This window comes from Martes martes (genome assembly GCF_963455335.1).
Source record: "Martes martes genome assembly, chromosome: 9".
Classification (NCBI taxonomy): domain Eukaryota; kingdom Metazoa; phylum Chordata; class Mammalia; order Carnivora; family Mustelidae; genus Martes; species Martes martes.
This window is the reverse complement of record NC_137896.1, coordinates 113,331,442-113,346,931: the sequence shown is the minus strand read 5'-3', so window position 1 is coordinate 113,346,931 and position 15,490 is coordinate 113,331,442. Positions and strand designations below refer to the sequence as shown.

The following is a 15,490-nucleotide window of genomic DNA, read 5'->3' as shown; positions in this document are numbered from 1 at the left end:
TGCAGTTTCCTATACCTGAGGTACAGTTGATCTAACAATAGGTTAATGGTGTTGTCGATACGTGCTGTTTGTAATAGGTCTAATTCTCATTCCCCTTGATTTTATTGGCAACTTTCTCGGACTTGGGGGTTTGTAAATCAGAGCTGAATGACTGCAGACTCCTGTCAGAGGAAGCTCTTCAGCTCAACTGTTGGATATATTTGATTAAGTGCATATTTTTATAATAAATCCAACCCTCCTTTATACACATACATACACATACACACACATGCACAGAGATTGTACAACAAAGCAAGGTGATTTGGCATATGATCAATCGTACCTTTTAGATTATCGGCTAATTTCTACTTGGCTCTTCAGAAAGATGATAAACACTTTGATATCACGCTAGCAAGAATGAATAGCCTTCAGTGAAAGGGTCGGTCCTTAGGGACTAGCTCTGTTCTTTTGAAGATATGTGTGCCATACTTTTAGATATGAGCACATAAATAAAGTCTAAATCATACCAGACCTTGTTCAGAATTATCCTTCTATACTAAATCATTCTCCATGTGCTAATTTTAAAATGTAGGCTTGATCTTCCCTAGCTTTTTGTGGAAGTTCTTTCCCTACTGAAAACAGAGCCGTGAGAAGACAGGACACATCATTGCTTTCTGTGGTCATATTCTTTTGTTCCCTGTTCTGTAAAATATCTCCTGACCTGTGGTACTGTGGTTCCTGAAAGGTTTCAGAATGGTTTTTGCATGAGATTAGGGAATCCGTATGCACAAGTATATCTCCTCAAAGGATACTCAAAGTATAAATGCTTTGAAGTGGCATTTGGGGAGAAAATACATTAAAAGGGAGCCTTAAAACTCGGTAACAGTGTCATATCTTAACAATGTATACATCATGAAGTCATCGTTGGTCTGTCCCAGCAGGTACACGTGAATTTTCTGTGACTTGGCTCTTCCCCACCTCTGGATGGAGCCCTAGACCATTCCTCGCTCCTTACTCATCATCTTTCCCATTCATCTACATTTCATCACCCACCTGGAGAATACTGTCTTGCTTTCAGTTCTCAATGATCCAGTTCTTAATGGTTGATTGAGGGTATATTTGCTTGTTTCTCTCTCTTCATTTATGGCGTTGCCACCTTTCCTTAAAGACCACCTCTTCATACCAATTTTAACTTTTCACCAGATGCCTATGACTTTCAGGTGTGAAAATCATGAATTTAGAAACTGGAAAGAGAAAATGGTAGAAGGGTAGGCTGCTGCATTAGAGACCATTTGCCTACATTTCTGGGAGTATGTGAAAGCTTGCAAAGGGCCAGTTTCTCACGGAGTGCACTGTTCACGTCCATGTTCATGCACATAGATCCACACAGTAGTACCTGGGACTCCACTTTCCTTCAGTCCCATCGCCTGTTACAGACCGTCCTACCATTGTCTTCCAAACTATCTGGGCCTTTGGTTTACCTCTAAGAAAACTTGTGTTCAGTTAATGATGCCTATAACTAAGCAACAAACCTCTTCAAATGCTTGAAATGAAACAAAACACTCTTTTGATAGAGCCATATACCCATCAAACGTTGGAAGCACAATGATCCTTTCACATATGAGTACCATTGTGGTTTAACGACTTGCTTATTGGGAGATAAACCTAGAACAGAATCCAGGTCACTTACTAGCCTGGTTTTTCCTATAAAACACTTGAGTCTATCTGTGTACGGTAGAATTATTTACCATGCCTACAAAGGACTCCAGTTTGTTTAGATATAATGGAATTATTTCAGAATGAGTTGCTAAAAAAAATCTTGCTCCGAGAAATCTAGTGATATATTGTAAAGATGTCCCTGTCTTTGTAGTGAATTAGCAAATAGAAAAGAGTCCTTTGAATTCAGTAGAGGTTATAGGCAAACAGCAGCACCCCATCATCCCTTTCTTTTGTATATTAATTTAATGTTCCTAATTTTATGGGTAGGTAGATCTTATTTAGGTGGCTGTCATACTTAAAGTAGGAAGAAGTATATTTTGTGCAGGAGTGAAAATAGGTGAGAATTCTGTCATAATCATTACATACTTATGGCCTAATCACGTTCCTATGAAGCGTGACTGTACTCGTGCAGGGGCTTAATTCATGGTATCCAGCTCAGGTAAGTGTCGGTTTTCTGATCTCTCTCCTGTGGTCTTTGTGATTTTGGGGAGTATCTGAGAATATCAGAGATACTAAGATACTCTGAGATCATCTGGCCATTAATATATTAGGAAGTTTTGATTGAGCACTTGGCCTGTTTTAGCTAGAAGCAATACCTACAGCAAGCAACATGAGTTTTGTTTGAAAATAAAGTATTTTCATGTAATTAGGGTTTCATAAAAGTAGGTGTTATGATGTTGATTTGGGCTTGTGTTATTGTTATTAAATAAGAATTGGTTATTTTTTCTTTTTAAGAAAAAAACAGATAAAAGGAAACATTTGCCCCCCTGTTGATGAATTAATTCTGTGAACCTTTTATTTGTGTATTATAACCATATGTATTCAGCCAGAAGTTTTTCTTCTCTCCCTCTTACAACTAAACAGCTTTGGGCAGAAGCATGCAACCTTTTTACTATTAAGTTCCTCTGAAGTAAGGCCAGAAAGCTTTAAAAATATTTTGACCAAGATGGTTTAAGAGTCTGGTTATGTCTCAGTTTGTTCTGACAGACTTGATTGAATAACATCTTGGATTGTCAAAGAAGTGATGTAATGAGTATTCTCTCATTCTGCAGGATATTCTTCGGCTAACAAATGTATCTCCCACCTAGTAAACTATAGAAAACCTCCAGTTTGGGAGCAGTTTCCCTGCTTAGAAACTGATCTCCTTGTCTTGGGTTTGTACTGGGATATGTTAGACGCTTGTTGTTTTTTTCTTCTGAGGAAGTTAGACTTGGTCTCTCTTACTTTTTTTTGAGGTTTCCAATTTTACAAATTCATAAAAATTTGAGACAATATCAAACTTATAGAAAAGTTGTAAGTACACTGCAACTGTTTTTTGGTGTCCTAAAGTACTGGAAAGTAAGTTGCCAACATGTTGCTTCTCGTCCTCAAATACAAGGACCTTCTCCTACATGACCGCACTATGTGCAATGACCTCAGAAAATTAACACTGACCTCTCGTTACCGTGAAATCCTCCTAAGATAGCCTTGTGAAAACTAGTCAACTGGCAAAAGAAAAAAAGAAAAGAAAGAAAATTTGAGTATTGCATTATGCAGAAAAGGTCATGATAATTCATAGTTGAGAGAAGGTCTAAGTATATGTCAGACAAAATATATATACTTACGATAAACTAAATGACGTATTAAAAGTCAGGTGAAGACGATCAGGGTAACGGGGCCATTGTCCGTGCATTTACTTAGAAACTCCAGAGTGTGGCTGCATTCACTTTAATGCTGAATACATGAGCTCTTCTGATGACCGATCATTTGACCGCTGGATGGTGCCAGCCTTTGACCTTGCAGTTGGCCTTGGTACCTTTTCTCACAGTCTGCCATCTTGGTCTTAATGATCTGCTTCCTGATGGAGCTTCAGAAATTCAGTTATTCAGTGCAGGTATTGCCGTACAGCAGGAGGCCTCTTCAGTGCATGCGGCTTGTAGCTGTCCACTGTAGCTCAAGGATGGTCTTCTGTGAACGAATGTCCTGCCTTAGAGCTCTGTTGCTGAAGAGGAAGAAAACTTGCCCTCTGTGACCAAACAGACCAACCCACCTTTTGCTTTGATTTTATTCCTGAGAGGATAGTCCTAAATGAAGTTCTTCGTATAATTTTTCTCTGATTTATATTAGCAAGTGCCATTGTCAGAGTGAATTATGGTTGTGAAATAGGCTAAAGAACAGTTTTTCTTAGAAAAAGTAAAAAGCCTAGTTAATTAAGTCTAGTTCTTTGAGTGAGTCATTATAGGAAGTCTTAGTTTTAAAAACCATTTTCTGGAGAAGTCTTTAATGTACACGTTTATGTTAATGTTGGTTAATCTTAAAGTTTTTTAAATGTTTGAAGAAATTCAAGAAAAAATTCACACATTTCATCACCTCATCAAAGTGATTTGTGGGGGCACCTGGGTGGCCCAGTCAGTTAAGCGTCTGCCTTCGGCTCAGGTCATGATCCTGGGGTCCTGGGATCAAGCCCCACATCAGGCTCCCTGCTCAGTGGAAAGCGTGCTTCTCCCTCTGCCTACTGCTCTCTGTGCTTGTGTTCTCTCTCTCTTTGTCAAATAAATAAATAAAATCTTTTAAAAAGTTTATTACACATATGGATTCTGATTATGCTGTATCCTCTTAAGGCTCTTGCAGACCAGTTTGAAGATAAGACTACATCTGTACTGGAACGTCTGAAGATTTTTTATTGCTGTCAAGTACCCCCTCACTGGGCCATTCAGGTATTTTTCTTGCTGTTTGTCATTGGGTATGGAAACTACTTTGCTTTTGAAAGAAAGTTAAGTACATTAGAAAGGAATGATTTTTCAAATATTTCAGTTTTCAAATATTTCAGTGAAAAGAACAAAAGTATCTAGCTGGGGATTGCCAGTTACTTCAAAATGCTCCTTTGGTTAAAGTGATATTAAACTTTTAAAGCATTTTTAAGGGGTGCCTGGCTGGCTCAGTCGTTGGACGTCTGCCTTTGGCTCAGGTCATGATCCCAAGGTCCTGGGATCCAGCCCTGCAGCGGGCTCCCTGCTCAGTGGGGAGCCTGCTTCTCCTTCTCCAGCTCCCCCTGCTTGTGTTCCCTCTCTCGCTGTGTCTCTCTCTGTCAAATAAATAAATAAAATCTTAAAAAAATTTTTCTTTAAGAATTCAAGACAAGATTAAATAGAATCCTTGAAATTAAGTAGTGAGAGAACCACAGACGCTTTCATTTTTGAAATAACTTTATATGTAAAAGCTGGTTGACCTCCTACTTGAGAATGAACCTTTTAACCAAGTTGTTGACAAAAACAACTTATAGTGTTTGTTTCTTGCTCTATCTGGTGAGATAACCCTTGACTACCTTTCTTTTTCTGAGATGTGAGAATACCTAGTGTAGCTCCTAAGGCTCCATACTGGGATAGAGATTAAGGCCCCAGTGTTACGGGTGTGGTCCCCTTATTTTGTAAACTTTTTGGCCCTGAAGGCAACTTAGGTACCAGGTCTAGTTTCTTAGTATTACTGAGAAGAAAACTGAGGCCCAGGGCAATTAACTATACTTTTCCAATGTTGATCACATAGCTGTTCATGAAGTAGATCTCTGGTTTCCCAATTTGTAGTCTAGTTACCCTCCTTTCCTTATCTCTTCATTGAGTTGTAATTATGCCAGCTAATAACAACCAGCTTTGACTGCATACTTAGTATGACGCATGCATTTTGTTTTGCATTTTGCACACATTATCTTATTTTATTGTAACAGTTGTGTGAAATATCCCCATTTTATAGTTGAGGAAGCTGTGACGCTGAGAGGTTAAGTGGAGTGAAATGGTGACAGGCAGAAATTTCTAGATGATTTAGTAACTGTTGTCATTTCAGCTAGCTTCCTGTCCTCTCTTGTGGAGTACACACCTAGGTAGTGATTTAGAGTTATAAATGCCGACCCACCGTTCAATGACTCTGAATCCCCATTGTTAGATTTCTTTGAGTATGTCATATCCTTTTTTTTTTTTTTTTTAAGATTTTATTTATTTATTTGACACAGAGAGAGAGAGATCACATGAAGGCAGAGAGGCAGGCAGAGAGGTGGGGGAGGGGGAAGCAGGCTCCCTGCTGAGCAGAGAGCCCAATGTTGGGCTCAGTCCCAGGACGCTGAGATCATGACCTGAGCGGAAGGCAGAGGCTTAACCCACTGAGCCACCCAGGCGCCCCACGTATGTCATATTCTTAAGCACAGAGTAAAGTAGGGGATTTATTACACGTTGGAATTCACTTTATTGAAGGAGTCTCAGTATAATAGGCAAATGGAAAGCTTTGTTATATTATCTCAAAAGGAGTACCTTCATCAAGTAGGTGTTAACAGCTGGAACTTTGGCTTGTTTTTGACCCTGATCTATGAAATTAAGTGCCTTGTCCTGTGTGATTTGTGGTGGATCAGCATCTCAGATTCTGAGCTATTACTATGACAAACATGTATGTTGAGGGTATAGCTTTCAGTCTATCTCTGAATAGAAGCATTAGGAAAATTAAATACTATTCAAATTGAATTTAGCCAAAATGTTTATCTGTTTAGGAAGCTGTGGATTTTAGGATCTTTAGGCAGATAAACATCGTCTTTCATTAACAATTTAAATTGTTTTTTCTTTCATTATAGGGAATGACCATATCTTTATGTATTATTTTTAAAGATAAAAATAGGAGTCTAGTAGCGTAATTTATCATAAAAAGAGAATACCTCTAGCTAGCCCTAACATCATAGATGCCATAACTTTCTTCATCTATTAAATGAAAAGATTAAACTACTTACCATGTGAGCACTAAGGTTTATTCCAGCTCCCATATGCTATGTTCAGTTTTTTAAAATGTACAAATAACTTAAAATAGCCAAATACCCCCAGATCCATGGCATACTGAAGAATTAGATCATTCCCTTTATTTTTTAAAAAAAAATATTAGCTTATAACTTTCAGATATATTTTGTTTTACTTTCTAATTTTGTCAACCTAGATTTTCCATATCCATTGGCTTCTTAACTCTTAAATATGTATTGAATTTTGAAAGAGCAGTAAAATTTAACAGAAAACAGTGCATTCTCCACTAATATAAAACAATGCATTCTCCATGCGTTATGCAAGAACTTTACCTACGTTTTTTTTTTTTTTTGAAGTAAGCTCTTCACCCAATGTGGCCCTTGATATCATGACCCTGAGATCAAGAGTCACATGCTCTACTGACTGTGCCACCCAACCACTCTGAACCTCACTTTTTAAACCTTTCTAGTATTTTTTCCATTCCTGCAGGATGGACCACTTATAAACCATAATATATTTACTTTTTTTTTTTTCTTAAAGATTTTACTTATTTATTTGACAGACAGAGATCACAAGTAGGCAGAGAGGCAGGCGGAGAGAGAGGGGCAAGCAGGCTTCCCGCAGAGCGGAGAGCCCGATGCAGGGCTCAATCCCAGGACCCTGGGACCATGACCCGAGCCGAAGGCAGAGGCTTTAACCCACCGAGCCACCCAAGCCCCATAAATCTACTTTTTAATAGTTTAACTTTCAGTAACCTTACCACAACTTGCCCCCTTTTTTATCTGCCAAGGCTGGGAAATAAAGTAGTTAAGTTTTTTGGAATGTATTCTAAATAAATCCAGGTAGATCTGAGTGGGAAGACCCAGAGATGCTTTCATGAATAAAGTACACAAGTGCTAATGTATAGATTTCTATCATTTATGTCAACTGCTTAGGGTTTTTATTATTTGAGTTCAATCTCATTTTTTCCCAGTTTGAGATATAACTGGCATATAACGTATTAATTTTAGGTGTACAACATAATGGTTTTATATATCTGTATATTGTGAAATGGTCACCACAATGAGTTTAGTTAATTAATATCCATCTCCTCACAAAATTAGATTTTTTTTCTTGTGATAAGAACTTTTAAGATCTATTTTCTTAGCATCTTTAAGTATATAATTCAGTATTATTAACTGTAGCTATCAGGCTGTACATTATATCCTCAGAACTTTCTTATAATAGGAAATTTATATATTTTTTTGAATTTTTTTAAAAATTTATTTATTTGTTAGAGAGAGCGAGCGAGCGAGCACAGGCAGACAGAGTGGTAGGCAGAGGCAGAGGGAGAAGCAGGCTCCCCCCCGAGCAAGGAGCCCGATGTGGGACTCGATCCCAGGACGCTGGGATCATGACCTGAGCCGAAGGCAGCTGCTCAACCAACTGAGCCACCCAGGCGTCCCGGAAATTTATATTTTTTGACCACCTTCACGCATTTCTCTCACTACTACCCCTCAACCCCTGGAAGCCACCAGTCTGTTCTGTTTCTTGAATTTGATTTTTTTAGATTCCTCATGTAAGTCAGATCATACTCTGTTTTTCTCCATCTGATTTATTTTACTTAGCATAAGCCTACCAGGTCCATCTGTGTTGGTCACAGATGTTAAGATTTCATTCTTTTTTAGGGCTGAGTAATATTCCTGTGTGTGTCTGTGTGTGTGTGTGTGTGTGTTGTGTTGTGTGTTGTGTGTATGCACACACTACAGTTTCTTTATCCATTCATCCTTTGGTGGATACTTAGGCTGCTTCCATGTCTCAGTTATTGTAAATAATGCTGTAACGAACATGGGGTTGAAGATATTTTTTCAAGTGATATTTTCATTTTGAATAAATGCCCAGAAATGGAGTTGCTGGATCACTCAGTAGTTCCATTTTTAATTTTTTGAGGACCTCCGTACTCTTTTCCATGGTAGCTGCACCAGCTGACATTCTCACCAGCAGTGCACGAGGGTTCCCTTTTCTCCACATCCCCACCAACACTTATCTTTTTGATACCAGGCATTCTAACTAGAGTTTTTAAAGTTGATTTATTGCATCTCAGCTTTACAATCCAGAGATGGTCACAGAATCTGCAGGTAAGAAAGAAATGCTGACTTTCTTTGCTTTTTAAGTTCTTCTGAGTTCTTAGGAAAAAATTGATACATTGAGTGTTTTGAAAAGTTCCTATATTAGAGTTTTTTAATTCCTTACCCTATATAAAGAAACTTGCTAAAGTAAAGGTAAAGATTGAATCATTGCAAATTTCTAATTAGATGAGGTGGAATTGTAGAAATGATGTATTTATTACAGGAAGCAGACCCTTAAAATGGCAGGTTAGCGCACCCACAAGTGAAACAGGAATTTCTTTACATAAAGAAATGTTCATTATTTTAACTTGATTCTTCTAGCGCCAACTTGCAAGTTTTCTCTTTGAACTGGGATGCACGAGTTCAGCCCTTCAGGTATTTGAGAAGCTGGAAATGTGGGAGGATGTTGTCATTTGTTACGAGAGAGCTGGGCAGCACGGGAAGGTACGTAATAGGAATATTCTGAGTACTGATAAGAGCCTTCAATTTTGGGGCATCTTTCTCGCTTGCTTTGTTTTTCTAAGCCCACTTTTGCTGGTAGTTCACTTACTTTCTCTTTTTTTCACTTTTTCTGCCAGAAATCTTTTTAATGTTTTCTCTGATTTTTGTTGGGGCAAATAATTTTATGAGTGTACATGTACGTGTATAGGTAAAAGAGAAAAGCAAGCCAAAACTGATATGACGTATGATGTTTGGGGATGAATAATGGCAGTGTTAAAGACTCTGTATTTTGATTTCTTTCTTTTGCTAACTCTCTTCCTGAGGACAACTTCCATGTGAAATATTATGAATTCTTTTAAGCATCACTGGGTTGCCTGATGATCACTTTGTGGGGCTGAAGGGAGGGTTACCTAGGAGGGAGAGCAGTTGGGTGGGCCTTTAGAAGGAAATCTCAAGGGTGTGGCCCCCCACCCTCCTTAGGGCAGAAGAGTTGTCAAGTGTGTAATGCACATTTAATTCCACCCTTAAATTGGCTCAAGAGGAAAAATGTTGCAATATTTGTATCTGTTATTAATTTGTTGGTTTTTTCCCCATCATAAATGAAAAAAATTTTTAAAGAATAAGGAGTTCTGCATTGTGAGTATCTGTTGAAACTGACACATTGAAGTCATATGTTAATTTTGGATTAAATTTTGAATTGACTCAATTTCTATCCTAAGTGTAGTACACAAGCAGAGTAAAACTCACACATTGGCTCATTTATTTCTATAGTCAACTTTTTACCATCTCCCTAAAAAAAAGAAATAGTGGTACAAGTACATGTGTGTCTGTTTTTGAAATACCTTCCTAAGTATGTCTTATTTTAGACCAGTAGTAAAAGTTACATTCCTTTCACTAATCACTTACGGCAGTGAAGGTTTGCATTGTATTAGTGTAAGGAGAAGCCAGCATGGGAATAAAGTTTTACTGTAGAAGATTATAGAATTTTAATATTTTCATCCCGGGAAAGAACTCCATAATCATCTGTTCCAGCTCCCTCCGTTTGGCAATAAGGAAAGGCATCTCTAGAGATTTGCCTCAGGTCACAAAGCTGGTTCCTGATTATTAACTCCAGAGGCCCCTTGCTAGCCTTGCCACGTGCTAGCTTTGTGGTATTGGGCAACTTACCCCTGCCTGCCCCCCCCCCATGACTCAGTTTCCTCATCTACCTCTGTACGGGTTTTCATGATGTAACATCTGTCAAGTAGGTAGAATGGTCCTTTCCTCATAGCCCTCCATGTGTGTTGGCTGCTCTCACTGCTGTGACTCTAAGATACATTTTTTTCACTCTGAATTTGGAATGTGTCTCACACTTGATGGTATCTTCCAATTGCTGGCTGTCAGGTGGCCGTGTGGACCGATTGTCATTGCCTGTGCTTGTCCACACTTAGTCCCAGTTCTGTTTAGTGTTGTCGTTTCAACAGTTATATACCTGGTATCATTGCTACATATGGTAGATATAATTGCCATTTAGAATATCTTCATGAAAGATTTTGTTATGATTTGGCATTGAATCAAAAAAGTCACTGAATACACAGAAAAGGACAGAAACAAAGTAGAGAGATGTAAATTTGTATTTGTGAAGTGAGCATTTGTCTTTAGGGAAATCATCAAAATTTCATTTGCTTTTCTTCAAAAATAACAACTAAGTGCTTTATGGGAGCCAAGAAAGGACACCCCTAGTAGATGAAGCTGTGTTTTGTAGAGAGATGTGTGTGTGTGTGTGTGTGTGTGTGTGTATAAACTTCTGCTATTTAAAATGTCAAGCAATGTATTGAAGGCAGGAAAAATTACCAGACTTTCTGAATAGAATTTAAAAATATCAAAGCAATGAGATGCTGATGTGATTCATTCAAGGCATTATGTCATCATTTATTTGAAAGCATTTTTTCTTTATTAGTTAGAAGTTTGTCTTATGATTGATAGTGTCCCAAATTTGATGAAATATAGTATTATGTTTCTTTGAGGATTTAAATTTTTTTTTTTTTTTATTGTCTGTAAGCTTGGCACTAAAGCAGGATTCAGCTGCTTAACAAAGGAATAAGTGGGTGAATGAGTGTCTTGATTTTCAATCTGATGTGTTTCCCATTGTGTCATTCTTCACTATGCTAGTCCTTTACACTGGTCACTAAATGAATGCACTGTATATAAAATTACAGTAGTTTTGGAAATAGTGATTTTTGAAATAATTAAGTTGTTGAATCCCAAGCCCCCAAGCTCCCAAGCATGTTTTGAAATACTAAATTTATGTAATTATTTTTAGAAAGTGTGGAAAACTGAGACTTTCTCTAATTGCAGAAGAAAAAAGTAAGGAATTGATCCCTTTCAAAGAATAGATTTGACTCTCTCCTCTAAAGTAATTGTAGTGTTACTGTTTTTTAATTGGCACATGATCTTCTAAGCATTGTCTTATGAAAATGATTAATTTCCATGTTTCTAATTATTTTAGAAAATGTACTTATCTTAATTTTTAAGAATGTGTAGTCATTTACCTTGTCCTAAAGTCTTTTGTGAGTTTCAGCCAAACATCCCCCCAATTTTTTATTTTAAAGGTTGATTTAGCATTTCATTTGTCACATAAAAGACTTCCCTTACCTGTTATTCTTATGCTATATTTGCAGATCAGTTTAACCAGAGACCCTAAAAAGTTTTCCTTCAAGCTGGAAGCAAATGTTTTATTTCTAAAACAGCTGAGATTCTTTTAGTATTTGGTCATGTGCCAGTAGTTGTCACCACATTTGATTTAACTAGAAGTTTGCGAAATTTTAATCCTTGCATTTAGTGCTTAATGGCATAATTTATTTTTAAAAGGCAAATTCAAGAAAGTATCTAATTCTAATTATCGTGTTCTGGTGCTTGCACCCTGTTATTGTGGGGTCTCAGACTTTCTAATTTCGTCGCTACTTAACAGAAATTCTCATTATTTAATGACCATTGGCAAAATAGCTTTGATTAATTTTGCTTGACCTTGGGATCAGAACTAGTTCTCATCTGTTAGTATTTAGTTTTTTTTTTTTTTTTTAACATTTAGTTTTTTAAAGTTGTCTGGCACACTTCTAGCACTTTCCCCAAGCCTATGGACAAATTCTTGTTTTGGTGCACAAATTTGGTCCCTAAATGAAAGACAAAGATTGAGCTGGTATGAACTGCCTGCTGGAGGTAGGCATAAAGGGAATGGAATGGTAAGGGGAGGACCTCTCTTTTTTTTTTCTCTTGTTCCTAGCAAACAAGCTTACCTGAGATTACATAGCTTTATCTTTTATTTTGCTATGTTTGCAGATCATTGTAGCCATTAGCTCTTTAAAATTTTTCCTTTACATTACAAGTAAATGTTTTATTTCTAAAACAGTTGAGATTCTTTTAGCAGTTGGTTTGGGTTTTGCGGGGAGGTGGGAGGGAGGTTTCTTTTTTCTTTTCTTTCCTTTTTTTTTTTTTTTTTAAAGATTTTATCATTAATTTGACAGAGAGAGACAGCGAGAGAGGGAACACAAAACACGGGGAGCAGTAGAGGGAGAAGCAGGCTTCCCGCCGAGCAGGGAGCCTGATGTGGAGCTGGATCCCAGGAGACGTGAGCTGAAGGTAGATGCTTAATGACTGAGCCACTCAGGCACCCTGGTTTCCTTTTTTTTTTTTTTTTAATTAATTTATTTTAGAGAGGGTGAGAGCATATAAGCTGGGGGGAGGAATAGGGGGAGAGGGAGAGAGAAAAATTCTCAAGCAGACTCCTCGAGGAGCATGGAGCCTGACTCAGACTCCATCCCAGGACCCTGAGATCATGACCTGAGCCGAAACTACGAGTCGGATGCTCAACTGACTGAGCCATCCAGGCACCTCGGCGAAGGTTTCTTCTAAATTAGTTTCTTTATGTGATGTAAAAGATTTCCCACACTCTTTTCCCACACTGCAGTCAGAGTGATCTTCCTGAAAAATAAATCTGATCAGGTCTTTCCCACTCTTCAGTAACTCCCTTTGTCTCCAGGATTAAGCTCTTTAGCGTGGATGGTTTATAGACCACTTGATGATCTGACGCCTGCTTATGCTGCTAACTGCATTATCCCCTTACTCTTTTATCTCTGCTTCATCCCCCTTAGTACTTGCTCATTGAGGTTGTGCTCAAAGTTCCACAAGATTGAAACTACTTATAATTTCTTGACTTTGCAGCATTGCTTCACCTCAGGACCTTTGTATATGCTATTGCCTGTCTAGAACTTGTCCTACAGCTCACTCCTACTTATTCTTCAAATTTTTCTTTGGTGATTACTTTCCATAGTGACCTTTCCCGGCTACCTCCCTCTCAGATTTGGGGTGTTTCCCTGGGCTCCTGTGGCACCCAAACTACTGTGATGTCCCATTTGCCGACTTACTTCACTTAATAAATTGTAAGCTATTTTATATAGTATATAAGCTATAGTACTTACAGAGGTCTCCCCAACACGTAGCACAGGCATGGCACATGGTAAGTCTTCAAAATATTTGCTAAATGACCTGTAGTCTTTCATTATGAATAGTTATTGCACTGAAGCAAATCTCCAAGTAGATACTGCCTTTGCACTTTATATATGACAAAAGAAACTTCTCCAACTCCTGCCATGTATTCTCTCTCTAAAAACAAATTAGGAGATCTCTCCCCTCCCATTTTAATCTTTTACTCTAATAATCTCTTTAATGTAACAACATACAAAGTCTGAATTATTTTTACCACTTTACTGATTAGCCTTAGTAAGTGGCACATTTTGAAATCGGAGCTTAGACCTTCCTTTTCTCTTAAACTTACACTCCTTTCTCCATACCTGCCTCTCACTGGGGCCGTTGTTCGTTCTTTGGAAATTAGATGTTCGAGGGGCGCCTGGGTGGCGCATCGGTTGAGCGGCTGACTCCTGGTATCGGCTCAGGTCTTGATCTCAGGGTTGTTAGACTGGGCCCCTCTTTGGGCTCCGTGCTCAGTGCAGAGTCTGCTTGATATTCTCTTTCCGTCTCCCTCTGCCCCCCTCCCCCCACTAATATGCACACATTCTCTCTCTCTCACACACAATAAATCTTAAAAAAAAAAATAGAAATTAGATGTTCAGTTTTTAAGCCAAAACCTGTTGTTGTGCCCACTTGAATGAGAAAAAGAGGCAAAATATACTCTGTCACTTGGTAATGCAACTAGGAGATGAGCAGCTAATTGGATAACTAGGCCTGTTTTTAATTATTCTGTTTTATCTTGGACCTGGATTATTTATGTTGGCAAGTTCCCTTTGGAAAGTCAAGCTAGAGTGTGGTGTTGTCAGACACATCAATGTAAAAAGCAATTAGTGAGCTCTTGGCTCAGTGAGAGAGTAGATAGGACCAGGCACCGCCACACAGAAGAAGGCTACTGGGGGGCGAACTACTGGGGTGGGATGAAGGGTTCTGCGCTTTTCACCTCTCATTTACTGCTTATAGGACCAGAATTTAGACGAGGAGCAAACTGCCGTTCTGCTAGGAGAGGGAATCTTAAGCAGACTCCACACCCAGTGCGGAGTTTGATCTCCCGACCCTGAGATCATGACCTGAGCGGAAATCGAAGAGTCGGACACTTAACCGACTGAGCCACCTAGGCGCCCCCATTCTGCCTGTCTTTGGGAGCCAGCCTCTATAATTGCAAACATCAGGATGCATTTTTGCTCAGCCACTGGGGAGAAGACTGGAATAAATGACACCCAAAGTTGTTTGAGTTGTATGCACACAATCACACAAACACACTTTTTAAAACCTAAAGCTATTGTCAAGTGGCCAGATCTGACTACTAGAGGGACCTTAAATTCTTAGCCTGCCTTTTTTCCATCCTCTCGGAACAAGCCTCTAGCCGTTAAGCCTGATGCTGTCATTTCTGCAGTCCTCAAAGACACTTATTGTAGTTAGCGCTGTATCTGGGTCTAGAGCTCATTTCCTGCCTCCACTCTTTGCCAGGAGGGCTTCTTCTGGTTGCTGCTCATAGTCCCTCTCTACTGAGCAGACGTCACATCAGATGAGGACCAGGCCACTCTTGTCACACATTCTAGTTATTAATGACTTCTGCTCATTCACAAAATCAGGGCATACATCACAGCCAACAAGGGCACTTGGTTTTGATGATTGCTCTGACTGGAGGATGAATACTTTTCCTGAACTGTTTTATCTCCCTTTTTTTTTTTTTTAAAGATTTTATTTATTTATTTGACAGATAGAGATCACAAGTAGGCAGAGAGACAGGCAGAGAGAGAGGAGTAAGCAGGCTCCCTGCTGGGCAGAGAGCCCGATGTGGGGCTCGATCCCAGGATCCTGGGATCATGACCTGAGCCTAAGGCAGAGGCTTTAATCCACTGAGCCTCCCAGGCGCCCCTATCTCCCTTTTCACCAGAGATTGAACTTCATTTTTACACATATCGGTAAAAAAAGTTGTTTCTCAATGTTCTTAGTCCTAACAAGTCATTTCCTAGGTGCGACCATTTC

General features: G+C 38.8%; 1 protein-coding gene across 1 annotated transcript in view; it reads left to right on the top strand.

Annotated features, from left to right (window-relative positions):
* TTC27 (tetratricopeptide repeat domain 27) overlaps positions 1 to 15,490 on the top strand; it is a 177,598-nt gene that overhangs the window by 83,768 nt on the left and 78,340 nt on the right. Inside the window, exons 11-12 of the mRNA XM_080812875.1 lie at positions 4,299 to 4,394; positions 8,876 to 8,998. Of these exons, the coding sequence (XP_080669001.1) occupies positions 4,299 to 4,394; positions 8,876 to 8,998 (219 nt within the window). The remainder of the gene's footprint in view (positions 1 to 4,298; positions 4,395 to 8,875; positions 8,999 to 15,490) is intronic.